We start from the raw sequence: 26,938 nt of genomic DNA on the forward strand, positions 1-26,938 counted from the left end.
TTTTAAATATTACCACACCACTGCTCCTAAGTAAAACAGTTCAGTTCTGTTTGTGCCATTCACTGAAGTGCTCGACAGTCTTCAGAAATTACGATAACTGGAGACCAACACACACTTGTGTTGCAGACATAATAAAGCACTCAAATTCGAGAATATTTATTGACCATGAAATTACATAACAGAGTCTATTTTATGCTGTGACACTGGAGCATATCTTGGAATAGCAATACCTGTTTTGACTCAAATACTGTAACATCACATACTTAGAATAGTGAAGCTTAGGTCTTACACTGGCATAATTCATTCCTCCTGTAACTACTTTGCTCCACAGAAGGGTGAATTTTCATGCGATAAATGAATGTAAGTAGAAAAGATGAGAACAATTACTCTGTGTTGTAGTATATTTGTATGTAATTTGCATGACAAATGTTTTGTAGCCCTAGTGCTTATGACAAGTAATATCAGCGTGGAGCGCTCATTGATTTTCATAGTTTAATTTTTCATTTCTACTGATAGTTCACATTTCATATGAGAATGTTGGAACAACAGCTTGCAGCCTCATTTTGAGCAAATGATGCATTTGTATAGCACTATGTAACTATGCACGTTCCTTAACTAAAAGGTAATACTTAAATCTTAAAAAATAAACAGGCATACTTAACTCAAACCTTGTACCTTCAACATCAAATAAAATATCTTACCAAAATTTATTGGTGTGACCCATGGGACTTCTGTATGTGTGTGGATTGCCAGCTTTCTGATTTATTCACGAGGAGGGGGAGGCAGGCAGCAGTGCTGTCTCTGAAGTGCTCCTGGATGGACACGCATGCCCTCGCCTTAGGGGAAAGCAGCTGGCACAAGCCCCACGTATGTGAATGCTGGATGCTGAGCACAGAAGGCTGGTTTTGTTGGGCTTGGTACACTCTGGCCAAGAGGCAGCAGAGCAGGCAGGAGTGCTCACTCCCCTGCCACAGCAGCCAGCATTTTGCTGACATCAGCACAGAAAAGTGGGAGTGGAAACATTTTCAAAGCCAACTGCAGGAAGCTTGGAGGGCTGCACAGACTTGCTCAGAAGGGACTTCTTTAAAGGTAATTTTAAGGTTGTTACCTCGAGGGTTGACTCAGAGGCAGCAGCAGATAATGTGTCTGAGGCTGACAAGGCTCGTGCTTTAGGCTCCTGTGCCTCTCGTGGAAGCTGCTGCTGCCAGGTAAAGACTGATCTCACTGCTCCTCAGTTAGCTCGCTGCCCTTCACAGCGCAGCACAGAGAAACCCGCACCCACTCTGGTTTGTCTTAAAATATCAGTATCTGGTTTTGTACGTGATGAAGGTGATGTAAAGAGAAAGGTGTGGGGTGATTTCATGTTTTGTTTCATTCCATTTTAATTCATCATTGCTCATGTGTCAACACATTCATGTTACGATGTGCCCTTTATGCAACAGAAATAAATTGTACCAAGGAGTATAAAAAATATATGGCGACTGGCAACCTCCAAAATCATAAAAATGGTCCAAGAGAGCAGGGTATGAACATTAATTCATGGTCACAGCTGGCAAGCTTTGGAGATTCAGTCACAACTCACCAGTCTAATCTCCTGCAGACACAGGGCACAACGTTTCTCCCAGAAGCAGAATTATAAAACTGTCTTCTAATCTCACAAAAATACAGTTTAATCTTCCTTTGAAGCAGCCTGCAATGGCTACTCATGAGCAGTTCCCATAACTTTCCATGCCAGGCAATACAGACTTAACTCAAGATTGAACACATTTAGCTTCTAATCCCTGGAATTTGTAACATCTTTGCTGGAAAGTTACATAAGGTCCTTTCAGAAAACTTCGTAAAGAAGTCTGTGAAGTGATGAAGCAACTCTCAAACATATCATTGATTTGCTTCATCACTTCACAGTGATGAATCGCTTATGATTGCCCCTTAAATTAGGGCTAATTTTTTACTTTTCCTCCAGTTCCCCTTAAAGCTTCTTTATCTTAACTAAAACCCAGATCTTCCAAAATGCCAAAATGCTCATCCTTACAGCATCACTCCCCTTCTTCTGTTTACAGTTGTCCTTTCATACACCTCAGCCCCTAGCAGTGGTGACTACAATCACACTGTGCTAAAAGCATAGACTCAGAACGATGCATCTAGGTGCCCTGTGCATCCTCCTTCCCCAGCACTGCATTGTCTCACACCAACAAGCAGTGCTGATATTCTCATTTCCTATAAACTACCCTCTACCGAGTTACGTGAAAATGAACCTCTGCTTGGATAATGTCCAATACTGACCATTTAAATAACAGAGTTCAATCATTTGTATGCTGCCTCATTTATCCATAGTTTTCAAATTTCATCAGCAAAGTTTTTAGATGGCCATTCCATATTTGCATTACCGTTAAGAGAGAAAAATCAGCCTATTTATTTTGGCATTTCTCAGACTGTGAACATCTGATGTTGCAACTTTGGCAGTCCTTGTGCCTGGCTGCTCTACAGCTTCTGTCCAACTATTTGAATTATAAACTGCAATGTCCATGCAAATCTTTATTCAGCTTCTGATTCCAACACAAAATCCAGAGATCTACACAGGGCCCAAATGGCCTTTTCTTCTGCAAGGAGGCTGATACACAGCAGAGATAAAAACATGAGATTTAAGTCAATTGCATGGAACTGAGGAGACTTAAGAAAGTAAAAAACCCTATTTTAATAAATGGTGTGATTCATGCCATAAAAATCAAACCATCTTGATAACTGGCTCTTTCCCCAGATCCCTCCCACAACCTCAGTTCTCCATGATTTCAAGGGCTGATAATCCATGCACATCTCCAGCACGGTGATTAACATTTTGTAGCAGCCGAATGCTGCAGTTCCAGCAGACCCCGTGTTGCAGTGCACCCAGCTGCTCTGCTTGTCCCCAGAAACATGAAGTTGTCAGTGACTGTCAGTCCCAGGCCCATGGCTCAACTGGGACAGGGCTCCTTCATGTCGAGGAGGAGCTGAAGAGCTGCTCTCCCCAGTGCAGTGGAGGACACAGTTAAGCATGTGCTAGTTTGAGTGTGTGCCTGTGCTGGGGCTAAAAGGTTAGAAAAGTTTTGGCAATGTACGTAAGTTCTAAGCACTGATATTTCAGATCTTTTCCTATTTCAGGCCACAAGAAGCACTGAACCCTTCCCAGCAGCACAGAGCACACTTCCAAGTCCTTTGATATAAGACAGTAATTCCAGTTTATCCTGAAATAGATTTTAGCTTTCCAGTGAGACAGTTTGCTCTATTAAAGTGGAGATAAACCTGGCCTGAAGCTGCAAGAGACCGCTCTGGTCCTCCCCTGCTACTGGCTGCAGTGCTCTGTCCTTTCCCATTGCATGTCTCAGAAGACCACATCAGTTTTGATCTCTAAGGATGCACAACTTTCTACCCCAAAACATCCCATCATACTGAAAGCAAACGTGGAATGGTGTGAAACAACACCAAGCCCTCTGGCAGGCCATGGGGAGGAGTGGGGGCTGCTGATTGCCAAGAGGGAGGTCCTGGCTATGCCCTGCCCCTCCCCTTGGCAAGGGCTCACCTCCAGCCCTGCTGCCTTTGCTTCCTCACTTCCCTCTCCTAAGCAGATGGAGCGTTTAGAAGGGAAGGAAACAAATCAGCTCAGTTTCTATTAGGAGAGCTTTTTATTAGGAGGAAGTTTTTCACACAGGGGGTGGTGAGGCACTGGAACAGGTTGCCCAAGGAGGTTGTTGGATGCCCCATCCCTGGAGGCACTCAAGGCCAGGCTGGATGTGGTTCTGGGCAGCCTGGTCTGGTGGTTGGTGATCCTGCACGCAGCAGGGGGGTTGAAATTAGATAATCACTGTGGTCCTTTTCAACTCAGGCCATTCTATGATTCTATTTATGATTCTATCTCTTAGCAGAAAAGCAGTGGAGGTGTACATCCACTTTGGCTCCGGGAGCCTTCAGGCTTGGAGGAGGCAATCTGCCCAGCCCTGAGCTTGCTGCCTTAGCCTCACTTGGCTCAGCACTACCAGCATGGCCTCACAGCTGCTCTTGCCCCAGTGCTGCTCATTGGCCCGCACCGACACACATGTGGCAGGGGAGAATAAAGGACACTTCATTCTACACTGGACAATGTTTTTTCCACCTCTCTTCCTGTTTTCCTAAAGCTAATCTGGTTTCTGCAGATCCATTTTAATAAAGGCACCTATTCATATTGGTTTCCTTTTACACATGGATGAATTCCACCTGCTTGGAGCTCCCTCCAGTCAAGGCAGAGGCAGCATGATGTCCAGCCAGGCAGCCTTGTGACATTGATTCTCTGCACCACAAAAATACAGCACTTGCATTTCCATCTTTGATCAAAGTACACTCTGCAGACTGTAGTTAAGCCCACCTGTGGATGCACTCACCCTGCATTCCCAGCTCCTGGCCCTGCAGCTGCACTACGTGGGATTGTTTTCTCATCTGGATTATGAAGAGTTCACTAGGAGCAGAGAATGGAGCTCAGTTTGAACTGCACCCACTGTAATTATAAAACTGTAAGGCTGATCCTATTGCTGAAATATGGAATCCAGAGAGCTGTTCCAGCTCAGCCCAGCTAAGGGTGAAGGCAGTGAGCATGTCAAGCAACTGACAAGTGTCCAGAAAAACAAAGTGATCAAACCATCTGAGCTGCTTCTATGAAATATGGTATAATCATGCAATGAATAAAATATCCAGGCAACTTTTAAGCTGCCTTCAAAACATCAGGATTACAATACATAGGTCTCAAAAATCCCTCAGGGGCTGAAATAGAAGTCACCAGCTTCTATTAAAGCTGTGTGCTCTGCTCAGTGCATTAGCATCTTATTTTAGCTGCCTTAAAATAGGTACACAAAAAAATGTTTCTATATACATCTGCTCTTTCCAGCAGGTTTGCAGTCTATTTCCAAATCCATGCTCCTTTACACTAGAATGGAAAGCTGCTGTTGAATCACACTGATTTCATCAGCCTTTTCAGTTTGTGTATGAGGATTTATCATCTTTAATTTAGCAAGTTTACAGAACATAGCCAACTGCTTTTCTCTGCTTCCAAATAAAGTATGGAAAGTGCAGGCTGTGGCAAGGGAAGCTGAAAAGGCCCATCTGGGTATCTTTTTTGTGTTGCAGCTGTTAAAAACTGAAACCCATTCTCTGACAGAAAGATTGAATTTGGTAGTTAATATGAACAGGCATCTTCATACGTTATTTCTGTAGCATATAGATATGTGGGTGTCTTTTTCAAAGAAACAAACACATTCCTGCTTTAGATAAAGACTCTATAGGCTGAATGCTTTCAGGACTGTACAGAATGAATACAACACCTGCTAGGCTCCAGCTGTTAGATTAACTTGAAAAAATACACAAAAATCCATGTGTTAACTTTGGGGGAAGAAATCTATGGCCAGTTAAGTCAAGGACGTATGAGATGGTTCAGTGGTACTTAGAAATTGCTCACAAAAATTAGTAATTTCAAGAAAAGGGGTTCCACAGTGAAATCACAAATTAAGAAAGAGGTCTATGTTTCACATACATGGAAAATTTTCAATAATGAAATAAGAAACGTTGACTAATCATAAGCAATAGAGCATATAGAATAGGTGTGACTTGTTACAATTTACTGAAATTGTAGGTGAACGTTTCAGCAAGAGCAAAAGAAATAATAACTTTTTAGATATCTAATTCACTTTCACAATTTAAGCAACTTTTAACTGCATCATACATCTGGGTGCTAAATGCTGTGATCAACTTGTTAAGGGTAATTTTGCTGAATAAAGATATGCAATCCTCACAAAGAATAGAGAAAGTCCAACACATGCTTTAAGACCTCTCCACAGAGACAGAGAGATAGCATATGTCAATATTTACTGTTCTCACTAAGTCACTATAAAATGTTTGTTTTCATCTCTGAAAGTAATTTGCACAGTGGAGTATTGCTGATAAAGGATTAATGCTTCAGAGAAGGCAAGCACCTGCTTCTGTGCTAAGCACTATATATGCAGGGCTGGTGAGTCCAATTAAACTTTTTTAACCTAAAAGGTATTGTTACTGGGGGGGAGAGAACATCATGCCAGGGACATCTTAATACATACTTACTATCATTATAGAACTCTAGCACTAATCAGATGTTTCAAGCAAGGTATCTGCTAGCCAGTCCCTCCAAAAGAGATCTTCCCACCCCTCAGTCATTCAGGAAAGCAAAGACCATGTCTTTTCCAACACCCATCAAATGTGTTCCTCTGCTGGTCCAGGGCTGGGAAGCTGCATTTAGACCCACTGCTGACTTACAGCAGGTAGGGAGTGGCAACGCAAACCACTTCTGCTAAACCATGCTGCAGTCACTGCCTAGGGAAGGTGCTGGGCAGACGTCACATCCAGTGCATCAGAGAGGAAATCACACAAAGCACATGCACTCAAAAGCAAGAAGCAGCTTAGAAAATAGCAACAGCAAAAGAGGCAGAATGTGAGTTGGCATGGGAGGATGAGCACTGCTGCTCCACCATGCACCTCTCGCATGCACACACTGCACAGAGCATCCTGCAGGACAAGCACCCTGTGTCTAAACACCACAAAATACTGAAAAGGGTTTCAAAATGTTTGGTGGCTGCCACAGGGGAAATGTAATTATCCATCTTGTGAAGATGCTAACAATGGATAAGTCCTCTTATTGTTATTAATCAGATTTTTAAAATGGAAAGTACTTATACTTTGATATTCCAGACCTTAAAGTTTTCTTTATCTGCAAGATAGGCAGATGTTTCTTTACCCTCCCAAGGGTCTGCACCCAGTCAATCCTGGAAGGAGGACCACAGAGCTTAGTCTGCGTCAGCACTTCTCTGCAGTTGAGGCTATAGGTGCAGAGTAAGTACCACAGAAGATGCCATGACCAACTGGCACAGACCCAAAAACAACGTCAGAAAGAACCCCAAGCATATCCTCTTTCCTCTTTGGACATCTCAGTATCTCTGTTTTCTGTGACTGTGCGTGGATGCTTGTGCCATGCTCTGCCCGCTCCAGCCCACTCTTGGTTTTTTCTGATCTATCCCAGTGCTGGCAGAGTTTGCCTTTTACTGCACGTGAATTTTGACCACAGCAGTTAATCCATTCCACTGTTTCCCTCTTAAGAAGAATGAGGAAAGTTCCACCTTCCTAGAGGGAATTCTTACCTGTTAACACTGAAAAGCTCCATGTACCTCAGCATACTAGAAGTGAGCTTTCATACAGTTGCCAAACGTGCTCTGTGCCCCTTTTGTCCTTGCTGTCACAAGCACAAAGCCATGTTTATAATTCCTCCCACAATCTTCATTCCTGTATTCTGGCAAAGACCATCAGTGTTCACAAATGCAGAATAATAACTACTGGCAAGTACACTGTCAACACAAGCCATCAAGAAATGTACAGTGCACAATGCCCTGCTACCTATAATGTTTTTATTCCCTGATAGCTGGGGGTATCAGTTCGTAGGAAAGGACATCTGGCTCCTATCTGTGAAAACAGCAGTTTGTGGGTTACCATTTGTATGCACCAGTAGAATTCTCAAAGGAAACAATTCAGCACTTGAGCACATTTCATCATTTTCATTTATGAAAGGGGAAATATATGTAGTGATACATGCCCAAAGAGATCAGGAGGATTATTTTTAAACCAAAACGTCTGATGTTTTTACAGCATTTACACAAGCCCTCTTAAATCCTTGTTTTCCTTTTTAAAATTAGCATCTGTGTTTGTTTCCTGCCTGAAACCCGGTTGGTGTCTGAGCAATTAAAGTGAAGGCAAATGCAACAGGAAACTACTTTGACTACAGTACCTCAGCTGCAAAATACAACTTTTCTGAGTAATTGCAATGAATGTCAGGATCAGTAAAAATAAATTGCACAATGCAGTTGTGGCTGGAAAATTACTATGGAGACCGGCAACTTGATACAGCTGTTTCTATTACTTTGTATTGCATTAGGTAAGGTAATAAATACTTAATAAGAATAGTAAAGCAAGCTTCATTTTATTCCACATTGTGCATATCAAACAATCCTGTTAGCAAAAGATTACCCTTAGGGCAGAAAAATGTTTCATTCTCCACTCCTGTTCCGTCAAGAGCTGTTCTGCTGACTCTGCCAACAAGCATGCCAATTAGTGTCAAGTAACATTTTGGGACTGCTGACGCAATACAACAAAAGGAACACAGTGTGGTGAAGTGGACTTGCTGCATTCAGAGACAGAAAATACCATTTTTATTTTGGTAACTGGACTTAGAATTCAGAAAGGTGGAGAAAAGAGAATACCATTCCCCACCATGTTAAGGTTTACATCCCCAGTTGAGAACTGTGAGGTCTCATTTGGAGCTGTGTTTTTAGAGAAAGGAGACACTGCATAAACCTTCAAAAGGCACAGATCACATCCTCTTGCTCAGTTGAATCCCCCATCAGCTCAGCAGTTATCTGTCACCAATATTCCTAATGCTACCTGGACAAACAGTTCCTGTGAAATGCAGAGGAGAATGAAATCTGTTTGGAAGCGTGCACAAAGCACATCTACTAAAGAGAAATCTCAGGGAAATTACTCAGGTTTATTACACTTCCAGCTTCCTCAGCTGGTCTCACTGAGCTGCCTCTGCCCATAAACAGCTGAGTGAGGAAGACAACAGTACTGCAGGGCAAGTAGGTGACTTCCTTCAACAGTCAGTCAGACAGTTCCCAGAGCCCCCTTGTCATCATCACATCATGACTTGCAGATCTAACAGGATGCTTTGCACATGATGCTGACGTTAGAAGAGGATGGGCAGGCGATAAAACTTCAAATGTGGGCAGGGCAGTCCCACATGATAAGCAAGGCCAGCACTGTCAGAAGTCTCCCCAGAAACCCTGTGCGACAGAGACAAAACTACTTCCCTGCCAGTGGCTCAATGAGAGCAATGTTTGATCTGCAATGAGTGTCACATCCTGACTTTCTTAGCTCTGCAAAGATTTCAGTAGAAAAGTGAATCCATCTTCACACTATGTATCAAGTCCTGACTTTATTTCCTCTGCAAAAATGCCAACAGCAGCGTCAGCCTCACTCTTGTCTTTTTTATTCTTTATCTTTTTCAAGGTGGTTTACCTTGCATATAATACACTGAAAACACTCCAGTAAAAATAGGAATTAAATCATTGCTGCTATAACAAGGAGAGGTGGAATACCTTCCCTCTTCAACAAGCCCCAAGCAGTTGGCACCCTATAAATCATAGGAAGCAGAAGGGTAATTATAGAACTGGAGGGTGATTACTGTAAACATTGAGCAGTAGCTCCCAGTAATCGGAAACCAAAGATAACGTGAGCATGATCACAACCATGAAGGAACCGTGCAGGTCACTATATGCCATCTTTTCTCTATTCCTTAAGACTGGGTTATCTCACAAAGCAACAGACTACAGAGTCAATCTACCACCTTGTAACTTAACAGCCTGTTAATAGTGTGAATTGTTTGTTCCCTGTCAGAATTAGTGTTGATTTGACAACATTGAAAACATCAGGATCTGATTACTTTCCTGCTGTGCACTAAACAGCACTGCTAGCAGCTTCCACCAGTCTGTTTTGCTGTCTTTGAGCACCCCTTTCATCACTTCTGTGGGTGATGCTGGTACATTTATGGGAGAAAATGTCCAGTTCTTTGCAGCTTGCACTGAGAATAGATGATGACAGTAAGATAAATGGATTTTAATGCCAAGGGTGTTCGTTGTTTCACAATCAGGGACACACAGTGAGAAAACTCTCCTCCACCACTGATAGAGGGACCTCTTTGATAAAAGTTGCAGTCACATTGTGCTGGACCACAACAAAGTATCAGATTTGTGCCTCAGAGGAGTTATGTATGCCTCCAGGACCAACATTGTAACACTTGAGCTGAAAGCGATACCTTCTGTTTTAACCAAGCATACCAGAAAGATTACACAACATGACCAAGAGAGAAGCTTGCTTTCTGACCCCAGTGCTCTGCTTCTGTCCTTCAGCAGGAAGAAACACAAAACCTGTCATTTTCACTCCAATCAGAGAATGTAGCTTATTGGTGCTCTAATCCCTATGTGATCCTCACAAAGCAATTTATCTCAATTACACTTACTGCTGATAACAAATTCTACACATTAACTACTAAAGCACAAAAGTGTTAATTTTCATCCACATCCTTGTTATTGTTATATATCCCCAAACTCTAGTTTTCCTCTGTACTTGACGTAGGATTTTCAGAACTAAGACAAAGAGCTTTGGAAAAATCCACCCTTTCATTAAACAACTTGAAATTATCTAGAACTTGGTACACGACCAGCAAGACAAAAGCACCTTCACATGACTTTGCCTGAAGAAAGAACTCCAAAAAGCATAGCTTTAGCTACCTAGCAGTAAATATCTCACCATGCTGTATAATCCCATGCTCCAAAAGCCTGCGGCCGAGCTGCTCAGCTTCAGTCCGTGTCGTGGCCTCTCCTTCCTGGATCAACCAGTAAATGAACTCTGATGCCACGAAGGTTCGCTCATACTTGACCCCTTCCTCTTCCCTGGCTTGCAGAAGAGTATTTTCAGAACTCATCAACCTGGTTTGGAGGGGAAGAAATTGGTAAGGAAAACGATGCTTAAAAACAAAACAAAACAAAACAAAACAAAAAACCCCAAAACAGCCTCCTCCAGATCCCTTGTGGCAAATTTCACAAGAATTTCACAAGCAAAGAGACGTGAATTTCTCTCTGACTTATTAAACCTTTCCTCAAGCCATCAATCTAAACTTAGGATGTGAATTGCAGCATCTCAAACAAGAAATTAAGGTTTTATACCGCAGTACAAAGTTGAAGCTTTCTCCTTTTTTTCTCTACATGAAAATAAAGGGTTTCAGTTTCACATTTCCCATATTTAGTTCTTTAGCGTCTCTAAAAGTTAACATGTAACCCATTTTCAAATAAAATCAACCTAAAAACATCAGACTGTAATTAATGTATTCAGAAATTCCTAATTAATTTTTACAGGTAGCAGGACTGTACCCCTAAGTTTTTTAGATGGTTTTGAAAATCCTCCCCTTAAGCTTTTCAACAGCTGCAGAAAAATTGAAGAGGAAGGAGAAAAGGCAATTCTGTGGTCTGGGTGGTTGGTAAATGTCTGGCTTCCAGCACTCCAGGATGCAGCTGCAGCCAGCAAAGTTGCACACCTGAAAACATTTTCACATCTGAGCCACCATGCCTCAATCTGCTCTGCAGAGTGAAGAGGAACACAGTATGTGCCAGCAACAGGCAGGTTATGTAGCCTAAATGCTAAGAAAATTCTTCTCCATTCAAGTGATGTAAACAAATGGTGCAACATAAAACCAAAACAAAAGTCTCAGTATTTTATTAATGCAAAAGTAAGCTTAACTCTTGGGAAGAAAAGAAATGAGAATCACTCTTTGAATACAGAAATCCACCTTTCTGTTGTTGGGAAACTGAGCAACATGGATTCCTTATTCACTAATTTCATTCCTGTTCCTAATTTTTCTATTTACTATAGACTAGTGGTAAGATTTTCAGAATAACAGTTCAAGAATGGCATGGTTGAGGTTTTTCCATGTAAGACTAGCAAGGCTTCTCCCTTCACCAAGTATTTGGAAACTAAACTGACCTACAGCATGAAAACTTGAAAAGCTCTCAATCTTGGCCCTTATCATGATCAGAAGTTTAAATTTCCTGTAGGTCCATAGGTGGGCAATCCCATCCATGGAAAACTTATCTCTTTCTCCCACACTAAGCACATTTAATACAGAAAGAGCTCCAAGGCTCCATCTTTAACTGTCCCTCACTCACTGAGAATTTTCCCCCCAGAAAAAAATGCAAACCCAAAGATCATGCCTCTTCATACCATCTGCTGCATGGTTACCCAAAGCTGGTTACCCAGGCTCTGTGGGCACCTAACAAAAAAATCCTGAGGATTAAGCTAATTGTTCTTTGATGAGTCTATAATTAGTTGACCAGCTCATTGAAGCAGCAGATGAAGTTCATTGAAAAAGAGATGCTAATTGTTTGATTTTTACAGAGCCACAGAATAAAACTGGAAGAATATCAAGTGGAAAAACACTCAGCTTGACATTTCACACTCTTCTGCGTGTGCCCAGAATAGCACTGCAAAGGATTTGGGCTTGTGAGCAAACAGACACGACAAATTGACAGTTTTACAAACCCAGAAACTGTAATCCATTGCTAACTGAAGTAAATCACTGTAACTTTACTGCTGTCAACAAAATGGTACCCATTACCATCGGCCAAAAGCCTGGTCTTTCATTGGTCAAAACTGGAAACTGCCTCCATCTCTTCCATTTTCTCATGTTTCAAAGAACTATGAGTCTGTTCATGTCAAAGCACATTATTTGCTGAAACTTGTGCTGTCCTACATGGAAGGAATGTATTTGGCCAAACACCGAAATTCAACCCTTTTTTTTTGTTGTTGTTTTAAGTTAGTTTTATCTAAATTTGAGTCGACCACTGAAGAGGTAAAATGAAAATGATGTCAAAACAGTCTCAGAATTATGTGAATGACTTCCTGAAAGCAAAAGCATAAAATTTCATTTCTTTCACTGTGAAATCTGATTGAGAATACCAGTTGAAGTCAATGTCATGAGATGATGTGTATTTCCTAAGACTGACTGCACCGGAAACACATCAGTCCTGTGCACCTGGCCTACACCTGTGAGAACTGCAAACATAATCAAAATATGGGGCCTGCACAACTTAATTAAAAACAAAACAAACAAAAAAAAAACCTATGAAAAGTCTGTGTTGGATTCAATTAAGACTTGCAGGATTTTGCTGATCAGGAGACATGCTTATATATTCAATCCCTCCTCCAGAATATGAAAACTGATATTGTCAATGGACCTAACAAACTCTTCAGGGAGTTCTAGGAAACTTAAAGCAATAGGAAACCCATTATGTTTCATCTCTAGTTAGAAACTTAAAGCTCAAAGCACGTTCACACAAAGGATTACCAAAGTTTGCATTTATGTGCAGGGAATCTGAGCTATCTATGGTTTTCAGTGGAAATGAAGGGAAGATAGAGTCAGAGATTGATTTTAAACCTTTTAATTAGGCAAGTACAACCACGGAAGACATTCACAATAGGTAAATGAGGTGATGCCACAGAATAGGAGAGTATAAAGTACAAGGACCTCTATGGTTACACAAAAGGACAGGGGAAGGTTGCTCCTTGTCCTGGGGACAGACCTGGTGTCCTACGTCCCAGGGAGAGGACAGGGCATCTTCATTGCTATCTGAATGCTGGGAACCTGCCATCTGCTCCTCTATCCATGTAACAGAGTCTGCTGCTCCTCTTAAATATTTTTGCTTAGTTTACTCATTTAGGGTAAAAATCTGCACAAGTGATGTTGAGTAACGTCTGCAATTTTTGGCAAGCACAAACTATGCTGGCTTCTGAATGTAACAGTACTCCAGCCCTGATGTGATGGGCAGAGAAGTGTAGGAAACAGTATTACAATGCCTATCCTAAATGAGCAAAGCCTAATGAAGGCAGCATTAACTGAAAGGCTGAGACACTTCTAAAATATGTTGTATGCAGACAGACTTCCTTTGTCATAGTCACATTTCTCTTGAAATCAGACCTATGGACATTTTGATAAATAAGTTGAATGTGCTGGTAAGTGATTTCACAACTGTACATAAACACTTTCTCCTCTATTATTGCCTCTAAACTACTACTTTAATTATGCTACATTAGTATTTTCTTTCCCAACATTGTAAGAAAAGATGTATTGCCCATACTTCACTGCAAAACTCTTTCCGTACTAGTTTGACTTTCAGCATCAGATTTTGAGTTTAAAATGCACCCATGAAACTGAAAAGGTGTTGCTAATAGGTGTGCATGGAGAAGGATATAATGAAATCAGTGTAATGCCCAGCAGGCTTTGCTGCAAAAGCTAAGATGAAGCCCAAACAGCCCAGGTATGCAGCCCTATCTTCCACAAATAGAACAAAATTTTCCAGTGATCCATGGTGAATTTTTACTAGTTTTGACTGTCACAGCCTGGTGCTGAAATGCCATGTATTTTTTAATCTACATTATGTCAAGCACTGGGGATGGGTTTTAAAAGTTTCAAAACCTTTTAGATATGTTGCTTAGGAGCAACCACCTCATGAGGATGAGTTATACTTAGATATAGGTGCTGCTTTTGGCACTAGCTCCCTTTCCAAGATGGACACCATTATAAACATTGTTCTGCAGGTGTGATGTAGGGCAAGCTGGACACTGTTGGTCTGGGGATGGTTGCTCACACAGAGAAATGGGGATGGAAGTAGAAACTCTGGCAGAACAATTTTTCCTGCCTTGGCTGGTTTCATGCAAGGCATGTTACCAGCCTCACCAAGAAAAAACTGTTTTGCTCACAGAAGCCTAGAACTTGACATGAGGTTGCAGTCTAGACACACCAATCAACTTTCCATAACACAGGCAGTGCCTGGGGGCAGTGTGTTGCAGTCTGCAGGAGCAAATGCTGTGCTACGTAGAGCACAGGAGATTTTGAAGCAGGGCATTTCAACTGATCATTCTGTGTATCCAATGAGTAATTTTTCCCAGCAGTTTATCTTCTTGTGTTTTGCCTGATTTGTTTTCACATTAATATTCACGATTATGGAAAATTTGCATGGCAGATACAACAAAAGGAGCAACATCTACGATTGCTTTTTTTAAATACATATTTCAGATTAACTGCTCTTTGACCAGATTGCTGCTTATAGCCTTCTAACCTGTTAACACCATCATGATGATAACATTATCATCAGCTTTTAAACCTGGCGTTATCCTGGTGCCACGTTTAGAGCTCCAGTAAAGATACCCAGCCCCCAGTTTGCACAAAGCTGCAGAGCCGGCCAAGTGTTTGGAAGGCACTTCCAACAGCACACCCAATCCTCTGGCAGCTCTGAGCTCTTGGCTCTTGGCAGCCTTCCCCTGTTCTGCACCTGCCCTCTTGTGCAGGGAAACTAGAAGGGGTAGGCATTGGTTTGAAACCCTGGGACGCACTAGCAATAAGGGGCTGTGCAGTGGGGGTTCACGGCTGTGGTATCAGCCTTCTGCTTACTCATTTATTATAGACTGAGCAGTATAGTTCAGCTGCCTGGTTATCTGACAGAAGTAATCCACTGAGATATTCAGTATCCCAGAACAATCATTAATTTCAAATCTTAATTAGATGTTCTTGGCTTATTTTTTCAGGCAACTGTTTTTAGTGTAATCTCTATGATGCAGAAGCTTTGCAGTCTGGAATGGTGAACTTTAATTTCACTTATTGTATAAAATCATAACTCCCAGTGAAGTCTAAACAGATATTCAGCCACTTGGTCATTACATTTTGATGTACTAAAGTTGTGGGGTTTGTGAGTACAGAGCCAATCATTTGTGACTACTTTTATAAAATATAGTGCAAGGATTTAAATTTACATTGGGTTTTCCAGTGTCATTTTATGAGAACATAAAAAAATATCATTTCATTATAAACAAAATGCTTTAAGTGAACATGGTAGAAAACTGAAAGGGATATGGGAAAGAAAGAAAGAAGGGTTACAAAATAAAGCCATGGGATTTCACAGCCACAACTTCTGCATGATATTCAAAACTCTATGACTCTATTCCATGAAAATCAGATGAAAACACCCATTTGCCCCCTGTAGCACTGTTACTGACACCTGATGGATACTGAATACAACGTACTTTTCATACAGTCTTTGTCCTCTCATGAACACCTTCACCTCATTATCCAGTGGAAACGTCCCATCGTCTTTTCTGAAGCGGTAGAACAGTTTGGCATCCTTGAATTCTTTATGCTCGTCACAAACTGAAACATAAAATAAACAAAATCTTCATAGGGATGTTAAAGGGTTGAGAATCCATTTAGCAAATTCACTGGTGAACTTCAAAGCAAGCATGATTGGATCCCAGCCCCCTATGCTTAGGGTACAGCCTAATACATTAGGTTGTACAACCTAAATAAATTAGAACCTTAAGTTCTAATAAATGATGAAAGACTGAAGAAGGCTTTCAGAAAAATAACAAAATTTCTAGCTACGAGGGACTCGTGTTCATCACTTTCATGAGTATTAGTGTGGACACCAATGGCAACAAAGCATCCATCTGCTAGATAACTGGAAAACATTTTGATGTAAACTGTTTAAAAGATACCACTGTAGAGCAGCCAATAATTTAAAGATTGGCAAACTGCTTAATGTTACTTGTATTAGTTAAACCATGTGGCAGGAAAGCTGAGACTCACTGCAGGATCAGTTAGAACCAAAGCCTTCTGCCCTCTTAAAATCATCTCAATTACACTGTCATGCCAGCTAGCAAATGGAAGGTACAATAGGAACACACTGAGAAATACTAAGTAAGGATTTACAAGAGAGCAAATGTCAGTGGGTTCCTACAAATGCCAGAAGCAAGGAAAGGGAAGGCTGCCCATGCAAGGTGCTGCAAAGAGCTGTCAGCTTACTGGCTTGGGCTCGCCTGCTGCACCACAGACACAGGAGCAGTGGCTGGCACCGCTTCCATTTGGCATTGGTATGGAAAGGATGCTCTGAGCATCCTGCAGAACTGATTAAACCTACCCGACTGAGCCCTCACTCATTTCACCAACCATTTTATTAACTTTGAGAGTAACAGATGAAAATTTTCAACAGGCACCTCCTTTTCATGTGATCCACATGCACACACATGTATATAATTTCTATCAAAGCTAGAGTGTGCAATTGGATTCTAAAGCAAAAAACATTTGAAGGCTGTTAAAGTTTTAAACAAGCACTCAGCAATAAGATATCTATTGCTCAATTAAATTAAGACACTCAGGCATCCATGCGACTCTTCACCGACATTTTCTCAATAGAGGATTAAGTAGTCAGATTTGAATACCCTGTAATTACTTTATTCTTTAACTATCTATCGTCAATCCCAGTTTCCATAACAACCCAGAATTTTAATTTAATAGCTGAGCAGAAGCTATAGAAGTGGCACACGTTTAGTATGTGCATTTCTTCCTTTAATTAAGGTGTTGTTAATGCACGGCTGATAGCAGCAGTATTCCTGCACAGACAGTGACCTCTGCACAAATTCAACAGTCATCTGCTAGCAATTGCTCTATTTTCTATTTAAAAAGAAACAAATGGTACATTTTGTCTTCTTGAAATAGGCAATACTATGCGCCTGGAATAGAGGACTTGGATCTTCTTTGTCTGTGTGCTTTCCAGCCTCTTTGTGCACTAAAAGGCAACTAAATGCTGCCACTGATTTGGTAGCCTCCTTTTCATAAGTGTAAATTGTCATTCAAGGCGCTGAATGGAACAGGTCTCAAACACGCAAGTTTAGGAGAAAATTAATCAGGGTGCAGTCAGACATCTAACTCTTGCAGCTGTAGCAGCACAAATGTTTGTGCAGCTGGTGCGAGGAAGAGAGTTGGAGAACAAATCCCTGTGAGAAAGATGACGCTTTTTTTTGCTGGCTTATTTTTCAGATGGGTTTTTCAGCTGGAAAGAGAGAAAGGGGCTGTGCAGGGGGAGCAGGGAGGGGAGGAAAGGGCAGGCAGTGGTGATGAAGGCACTGGTGAGGGCAGGATCCAGCTGAGGATGCTTGGGAGGCAGAGAAGCAGCAGCACAGTCTGCAGGGACTTTCCTCCTGTACCTGACATGAGGAACACAACTCTTCACCCTGATTGCCTCTCGGTGTCCCTGGGGACACAGAGGGCCTTGTGGGGCAGCACCCTTCAAGCCAGGTGTCCCCTTCCTGGCAGGGATCAGAACCTACTTATCTTATACTTGAGTGAAGAACACAAAGTGGATTTCTGCTTGCTTATATCAGCTTAGAGCTGATATTGCACTTACCATGATGGATAATGCTGTGATCCAATAACTTCTGGACAAGTTTAATTGCTGTCTCTCGATCCGAGGCCTCCTTATGGTCAATCAGCCAGTCAATCAGCTCTTTGGCAACAAAGCAGTTGGGATACGTCTTGAGGTGGTGCCTCCGGTCTTTGATGACCTTCTCTTCATGCAGTCGGAGCCTGTGGGTCCAAAATCAACCCATGAATTGGGTGTACAAAGACTTTCTGCAACCAGTGAGACTGAGAAAAGGGCTGAGCCAAGAAGGCCCACCCAGGCCTTGCTCCACAGAAATGCTCTGCAGTTGTTGGGTGCAGCAGAACAGAGCCTTCCACCCATGCCAGGCAATGCACACAAAACGTTTGTTACCATGTCAAACCTCATACTTGAGAACATTGTATTTCTGTCCTGTGGAAAAGACTGGGAAATGAAGAACAGCAGAGCATACAAAGCCCATTAAATGCTTCCTGTTTGCCAATTAAACTGTCAATAAATTTGAATTAATTTTCCCACATTACCACTAATGTGTTCCATGTCACTCAGCATCACTGCCATAGATTTTTTTTAACACCATTCATTTTCTCAGTTTCTTCATTGGTTGGGTAACTGCATTTTGCCTCCAGCTGCACAAGCGCAGCATTTGAGATTTAAAATTCAGTCACAAAGCTGTTTCAACACAATGTTATCTAGAAAAAAAAGTTGCCTCCTACTCATAACTAAGGGAAACTGATATCTCACTCTGCAAACTGTTGGTAAATGCTATCTATCTGCAAAATCTCATCATCATGTTCAAAGTAAATAGATTGGCTGTTTTTGAGATGCTTGGGTCAGAATGCAAAACCCTGGTTAGATCAGTAACGGCTTTAGAGTTCTACATCTTTATTTTTAAAATGGAGGAGATTTAGACTGGATATAAGGAAGAAACTTTTAACAGTAAGGGTGGTGAAGTACTGGCAAAGGTTGCCCAGAGATTTGGTGGATGCCCAGTGCCTGGAAAGGTGCAAGCTCATGCTGGGCAGGGCTCTGAACACCCTGACTGAGCTGTAGTGTCCCTGCTCACTGCAGGGGAGTTGAACTAGATGACCTTTAAGGGTCTCTTCTAACTCAAATGTTTCTATAATTCTATGATTCTACGGTTTTTATTTCAGCTTTTTTTTTTTTTTTTCCAAATAAACATAATGAGTAACATCTTTATCAATAAATTAATGGATATACATTTTTTAAAGTTCAAATAGGTTTTCTGTTTTCTTGTTTGTTTCTTTTCATTTTCTGTTAATAAATTTAATAATTCCATTTTTGCAGTGCCTTGTATGTACCTCGGTTATGAAGAAAATACAGAAACCACAGTTCCTGTACTACTACCATGAAGAGAAATGTTGTCACTCATTTCAAAGTGCCCAGAGTCTTTTCACGCAAATACTCTTGCTGACTTCAAAGAAGTGCCAAGTAATGCTGTAATAACGGTAGGGGGTACAACTATCTCTGGTTTTCAAATTGGAAAGTAGAGCAGAGTGTCAACTTGAGTCTAGGGAAGCACAGAAGAGACCAGTTGTCCTCTCCTTGTGATTCCAGCATGAAACAAACATTTCTCTTTAAAATCCAATAAAAGGAAATTACTTGGCTGAAATTGGCAAAGACAATGTTACTATGGCAGTAGATGAGACTTCCACCTAAAAATAGTAGGATAGCCATGTTTTTGTTGTGCAGCGTTCGGCTTTGAGTACTGGAACGTCCAATCAATAATAGAAATTCAAAACTATACTTTGCAAGCATAAAAAAAAATGAATACTTTTGTATTAAAAACACTAATAAATCAGATTAGGATTCTGGAAAGAAGTAATGGTAAATGCCACATGCATTGTGAAATTCTCTGAGCTAAAATATCTTTTGCTTAAGGAATATTTTCCAGATGTGCTTTAGCAGCTGTTGCCATACTTAGAAAGAAAAGCCTACACAGCTCTAATTATAGAATGTGCAATTATCATTATTTCTGACTGAGCTTTCCATTTTAAATATGTTTCAGGTTTTTTTAACGTTCATCAATTCGTATGCTACACAATAGAAGAACAATGATATGTAAATAGAAATATAATACGTATGTAGATGGCTTGACCTATCTTTCAGTCACTGCTGTAAGTCTGAATGAACGGGGCTCATCTGACACAAAGGGGAAAACTGTTCTATTAAATTCTTTGCACAAACTCTGTGCTAGAGTGTGCCAAGAGGGCTATGGTATTCCATAAACAAGCCAGCAGACGAGAGCATCACAACTGAGTATTTATGTCTTAAATTCTGACCAAAGACTTTCCTTCAATTGGTGGACTCATATCTACTTTAACTTCTCTAACATGCCATAAGATACATGGTTTCACTACAGCCTTCTTCCTTACTCTGGGCATTACAGTGCCTCTCTCAATACCTTTTTGCTTATATTCCCATAGCTCACAGAAATTTCATTGTCTTAATTATCTTCACTCACTTGCTAATGTGGTTCCAAATTTGCTAAGAGGCCACAAAATCATTAAGCCAAACAGAACATGATCACATAAGCCTCAAGATAGCATAAAAAAATATATTTACACACAATTTCCAAATGGAAATGGGAAATTATTCTGCAGTTTATAGCCACTGTATCCCTATTGGATTATTTCCTTTTTCTTTTTTTTTTTTTTTTTTTAAATAAAGATCAGAAAGAAAAACTTATACTTTCCCTGGTCCCTTCTCTCTGATAGAGCTTCCTCATGTCAATGAATCAGCTAAAAATCAAACTTTATGGAGGCGAAGTAGTTCAGTAAATTGAAATTGTGCCTAGTGTACAGTACAAGTATAACAACCTCAGATTAAGTTATTGAGTTAATATTGCAGTACATAAATCAAAGGTTTAGGAAGAAATTCTATAAATATGTCAGTATTCAGCCATATTTATCAGGAGCCAAATCAAAAGGGATAAAAAGGAGAAAAAATTGTGGCAGAGAAAACAGTCCTACACTGGGACCAAGGATCAAGTGAAGTGTTAAATTCTTTACCCCTTAGCATCTGGAAAGAGGCTTCTCATCAGAAGACCTCAGGATTTTTTCTACAGAACGTTAATCACATTTTGTCAGCTCATCCACATTATGGCTGGAAAAGACATCACTTGACATCAGGCATATTTCTCTTGCTGGAAGTTTCTCTCAAGAGCTGCTCAGGAAAATTAACTCCCTTACCAAACCTGAGCAGTCTGAGGAGAAAGGAGGCAGAAGTGGAGGGGCAAGCAATTGGGAGTGATGGGGGAAACCTTGGTTCAGCAAGCCTTTGGACTACTGTCTGGAGCTTAACTCCAGAAAAAAATGTGGTGTAAACCAGTGTAACATCCCTACCTAACTCCCTATGTTATTCAAGGTAACATGCCAGATTTCTACTTGGGACCACAGTCTACACTACCTGTGGAACTCAATGTGAGAACTGTGAACAGAAATAGGCACATGCAACCCTTTAGTATTTACAGATTGATATCGATGGCTCATATTCAACAAATAAAGACATCCTGTATTTGCGTATATGCATGCCAGAAGAGTTTTCTCAGGGCCCTGTGTAAGGAGGAGTTGCTCCTAATGAACAACATGCAGGGATTCTTGCCCCAAACGAAAGTGTCTCCTTCCTGTGTAGCTTGGAAAAGGCTAACCCAGAGCACTGTGCTCCCATTTCACAGTGTGTATTCAGAACTAGCCAGGAACAATGTTATTTGTTGAGAAGTTATTAGGCATTTTCTTTACCAACTGTCTGAAAAGTCATGATAACAGAAAAATCAAAATTCTTGCTTAAGGAAGGAAGAGTCAGGAGCTCCTTTGGGAAGAAACTGCTCTCTCAGCTACACGAAACTTGCATTTTGTTTCCCACTGGAGAAATATGCTTTCTGAAGTCTACTGCATCTCTCTATGAACAAATGGGATTTTGCAAAGACAGTGACTGCACATGAATAAAACTTTGCTTTTAAACCCCAAAGAAGGCCACTGTGATGGCTGAAGATAGTAGTGATGTCACTAACAATCCAAACCTTTCACCCAGCTCCTTCCATCTGGTCAGCAGCTTGCACTTGGCTAATATCTTTCAGAATACCATCCACTCCTGATTTCTAAGCATGAAAAGACAAAAAGCCTGCTGCTCTTCTTGGTAATTTTCTGAGTGGTTCATCTGCCATTCTCTGGTACATCCTACATTGTCATAGAATCATAGAATCACTCAGGTTGGAAAAGACCTTAAAGATCATCAAGTCCAACCACAACCTAACCATACCACTCTAACAACTCTCCGCTAATCATATCCCTGAGCAGTCCCTATGTTTATCCTAGCAAATCTAACTAAAAATACTTGTGTTGAAACCTTTCTGTTGAAAATAGAGAAGTTTTGTATCTCAGAAGTCACTAAGTTTGACATTTTTCTGAAGGTGTTTTCTCAACATCAGCATATGACCTGTCTGCAGCACAGGGTAGGTACTTACTCAAGAGTGGCATTCTACAAGGAGCTTCAGTGACATAGGAGTGTAATTCCCATTAGAAGTTAGCACTCACAGGTCACATGCAGACTCTGTTCATACAAAGTAAGTGAGCATATGGCAAAGTTTGTGTATACACACACACACGGGAAAATACAGAACAACACAAAATACTTAAGAATTATAATTCCCTATACATTACTCTTCTGCCTTTTCACTGACAGCATAAAAAAAGAAGTAGGTCAATGATGATGTAAACTTTGTACACAGAGGCAACCATGAAGGTCCTGTGCAAATGTGATCTGTGTTGCTGGGACAAGCATTTCCAGATGGGCTTGCCAAGCTTCAGCTGAAATGTCAGCAGTTTGCTGCTGTTCCTCTTTCTATTTATGCTTCAGCTCTGCAATCACTTAATTCTGTTACTTGATATTCATAGGAGCTAAAACACCCTCTACAACACAGAGTTGGAAATAGGATGAAGATATTTCTAATTTGGTACCTGTGGTAAAGAAGAAACTAGCATCTGAAATAGGGTTAGAGAGGGGATCTTCAAAGAATCTCCATTTATCAGTTCCTATCAGCGTGTCTGTTTCTGCTTTTTTTGTTTTTGCCCACAGCTATACAATCAACATGAGGAGAAGCCAGAGCACAGAGCCAGATAGGGATCTCACATAAACTGTCTCTTGGCACACAGAGGAGGAAAACCCAAAGCTTCCAAAGAAACAACAATCTGCATTTGGGGCTGCCTCTTGTATAAGTTGAGAAGGTAATAAGGTCACCAAGAGTGCACAGCAATGTCCCAAATACTCCTTATGCCCTTCTGACATGGGCAGGGGTCAAAACAAGCTCTGGGGATCCAATGCTGGCTTGGTGCAGGGTCTAGGATGAAATCAACATGACATTTCTTGGAGATACTCTTTCAGCCCACAGATTCAATCCAGAAACTCAGACCCAGAGCCTTCATGGTGATTATTCCAGACTGTGTGTCTGGGAAATGCGATCTGTGTTTTTGTCCCGATCTGTCACAAAACTGAAGACTGCTTACAAAACCAAAGCTGTGTTCTTAAAACTCAAAGGTACAATAATCTGACCTTGTGCCTGGTCTTCATTTAAAACAGCACATCATAATATTGTTGATTAAACAATGAATGTAAATATGCTTCGTAGATAAAATTTATGTCAAGTTTGGGAAAACTTATGTAGGCTTTTCTGTTTGGTTTGACCCTATAAGGCAAAGGAATGTGCAGAGAAGACTGCTGACTCCCTTACTCTTGTATTCACACTGTGATAAACCCATGCCTGAAGATAATTCAGAAGTATCACCTCTCCTTTCTTCTTAGGGAAGCAGGGAAACTCAGTATCTGGCAAAGCTACAGTTCTAATGACACTTTCTCCTCATGTCCACATGAAGCTGTAAAGCTGTTAATCTCCCTGCCTGCCAAGTCCTTTCACTTGCATTTCACTTTTCACAACTAACGCTTCTAACTGCCTGCACACTTTAGCCTTGAACACCTCTGCCTCACTCAAAAGCATGAAACTGGGTTTTACAAACAAGAAAACATGAAGTGTAGGCGAGTTGTTATTTCACATGCCTCAGTCACAAGGAAAGGGAAATCTGCCTGCTCCACCCCAACTGGAATGGAAGCTCTTAAATCTCAGAAGCTCACAGACCTCCCCCTCCATAAGAAGGTCAAACCTGTGTTTATCATAGAATCATAAAACTACTTAGGTTGGAAAACACCCATAAGATCAGCCATCACCTAACACTACTAAGTCCACCACTAAACCTTGTCTGTAAGGCCACATCCATACATCTCATAAATACCTCCAGGGCTGGTTAACGCACCTCTCTGGGCAGTCTGTTCCAATGCCTCACCATCATCTCTGAGAAGAAATTCTTCCTGATGTCTAAGCTAAACTCTGAAAAAAAGAGACCAACACCCACCTTGCTGCAGCCTCCTCTCAGGTACATTTAGAGATCAGCTACCCCCTTTGTCTTGTGCAGATGAGGTGGGATGCATGCATGAGAATAACGCATTCAGGTGAAGGTCCATGTGATACTGCTATGTGGATTCCCAAAGGAAACAGTACACATTTCACTTTAGAACAAGCTGTCTTTGCTTACATTCACCAACAAGGTTTTATTCACATTATTAGTCTGTCTCCATTGCAAGGATATTCTTAGGCTAACTACATCAAAAAGTACAATGGAGACTAAGTGCACTTTCCAACCTTTACAGTCCTATGATTCCACGAGTAATCAAAAGCCCACCAATTCTCGTGGACCTTTGCCAAAAGTCACTCTCAATAAAGAAAATATTTCACAGACAGAAGTCTAAGGAAGGAACAACATAAGATTCGTGAACGGTCAGTGAAAATGAAAAAAAATGAAACCAAACAGTGAAATCTGTGCTACGGAATGTACCCTTTGAAATGCTAAATAGGGCAAATGTGGGTTAAACAGCCGATGTCCTCCTGCTACAACTATTACTACTGTCACTACCTCTCAGAAACCTGCAGAAACAGATCGGAGAATGTAGAGCGGGATTCTGGACTGCAGGGCTATGCTGCTGGAGTCAATAGGACGCAAGGGACTGTAGGTGCAAGAATGCATGGCTGGGTTGTAATCCTTCTCTTGGAAGCCTGTTGCATCCTCATGGGTTAGGGGAATCAAGAAGCAACAATCCCTTATACACCAAGACTGAGGTCTTTTTTATACTTATTCATGGGGAAAAGGTGGGCATGACCTTGCTGTGCTCTTTTACTGCATCCAGGAGGCTTCAGACCTCCTCAAAAACAAACTGGGTCTTCCCAGTACCCATCTCCCACTGCCAGGAACAGCAGACCCAAAAACACCCACAAAGCCCATCAGTACCGAACACATCTGTACTCCAGGCAGTGCAAGTATTGCTATCTGCCAGAGGCAACCCAAGAACTCTGTGACAGAAATGAAGTTAGTCTCATCTCAGGTGTGGCTGTGGTACCTCTCCCACTCTGTCAATGAGTGACAAACAGTTCTACCAAGAGATTTTATTGCTTTGGGTGACCCCTGCTCTCAGAGCTGCTACAGGCAAGGCTGCTTCCACTCTGAGCCCCACAGACCTGCAGGAACTCTCCTCAATGGCACAGCGGGCAGACCAGTGGCTGCCCTATGTTCTGTCCTCAGAGGGGCACTAGCTGTTTGCACTCCTTTCAGCAGTTCCTAGTAGTGCTGCTGAAAGTAAACAAGGGATTTTCTGCCTTCATCATTATTAGTAAGTCATACTGCAGTAGTATTTCAATTTCTGGCAATTTTTCTTCCCTCTCTACAAAACTCTAAATAGCAGCAATAGCAGCCAATGAGGTATCCAATTACTGTGCTGTGTAATCACGAACATCATTAAGCATAAATAGCCTGTACCTGACAGGTGATAAAATGAGTAATAAAATACTTAGTGCTATGTACCACTGATAGCAATCAGACTTTTATATTCAGGCTATGATTCAAGACTTCGTATCCACTTCCAAGAAATATGTAGATTCAGCTTAAAATAACCATAGAAGCAATACTCTTTCAGTATACATTATGTTGTATTAAAATCATCACATTCTGTTTCTCTCTTCACTTTCTAAATGAATGGCCTCCGTTTTCTCATGTTTAGTATAACTGTATACTGGGCTTTATTTTTATTTTGAAAGAAGCTGTGAAAGCACTAAGTGAAAAAACAGTGAATAGGTGTTCTGAAATAAATTTTTTTTTAAAATCCTTACTATATTTTTATACATATCTATTTTTATTTATTTTTTTTAATCCCCTACATCTGGCAACACTGCAATATACAGGTTGCAGCCATAAAGGAAGACATGATTAGAGTGATTTTTTTCTTCACTGCCCTCCAGAAGTCTGTTGAAATCCAGTGGTTGGCCACTAACCTATAAAATAAAGCTTAACTGATGCAATAGAGAATAATAAACAGTGGAATACACAGAAGGATGCACTGCTGCTGACTACAAGTTGTACGTACTCTGAGACCACACAAAAACTAACTGCACTCATAGGTTGCAGTAGTTGTTTCCAAAAATGATGGGAAATTGTTCCTGTCATTGTATGTGATACTGGAAGACACCATCTAAATACCGTATGTCCTACATGCCATCATCTTTCAAGAACTGTAAGTTCAATGAGACTCAAAGAAGCAGCGCTGTTCTGGTATAGGAAATGATTAGACAGTTGTATTGGAGCAATTGAATCACGGCCTGAACCTCTGATTGATCACCTGAGGCGAGCACTGAGTCAGCCAGGGAAGCACAGGTGAAGGCAATTCACATGTGTGACCAGAAGGGGTGGAGCCTGGCTGCACTCTCCTAGAACCCATTTAAGGGCTGACTGCCAGCAAGGAAGGATCTCTCTGGAGATTGCTCCTTGTGGAGTTTCTTGTGAGTCTACAACACTAGTGAGCGCTTTTCTTTTGTCTCTGATTGTCTTTCCAATGTGCTAATCTTACTAGCCTAAGTTCTCTGTATACTTATTTATTATATGATACATTACAACATCTGTATGCGTATTGATCTTACACCAGTCTTGTAAGGAAGGAAAAAAGAAAAAAAAAAAAGAAGACATTGGCAT

The 26,938-nt window shown here is 41.1% G+C and overlaps 1 protein-coding gene across 3 annotated transcripts in view; it reads right to left on the reverse strand.

Moving 5' to 3' along the window:
• Positions 1-26,938, reverse strand: part of DEPTOR (DEP domain containing MTOR interacting protein) — a 74,977-nt gene that overhangs the window by 28,288 nt on the left and 19,751 nt on the right. For all 3 annotated transcript variants that reach the window (XM_048940834.1, XM_048940836.1, XM_048940835.1), the window contains 3 exons: positions 17,862-18,040; positions 15,706-15,829; positions 10,384-10,562 (listed from right to left, as the gene is read on the reverse strand). In XM_048940834.1, coding sequence (XP_048796791.1) covers positions 10,384-10,562; positions 15,706-15,829; positions 17,862-18,040 — 482 coding nt within the window. The remainder of the gene's footprint in view (positions 1-10,383; positions 10,563-15,705; positions 15,830-17,861; positions 18,041-26,938) is intronic.

This window comes from Lagopus muta, chromosome 3 (assembly GCF_023343835.1).
Source record: "Lagopus muta isolate bLagMut1 chromosome 3, bLagMut1 primary, whole genome shotgun sequence".
Lineage (NCBI taxonomy): Eukaryota > Metazoa > Chordata > Aves > Galliformes > Phasianidae > Lagopus > Lagopus muta.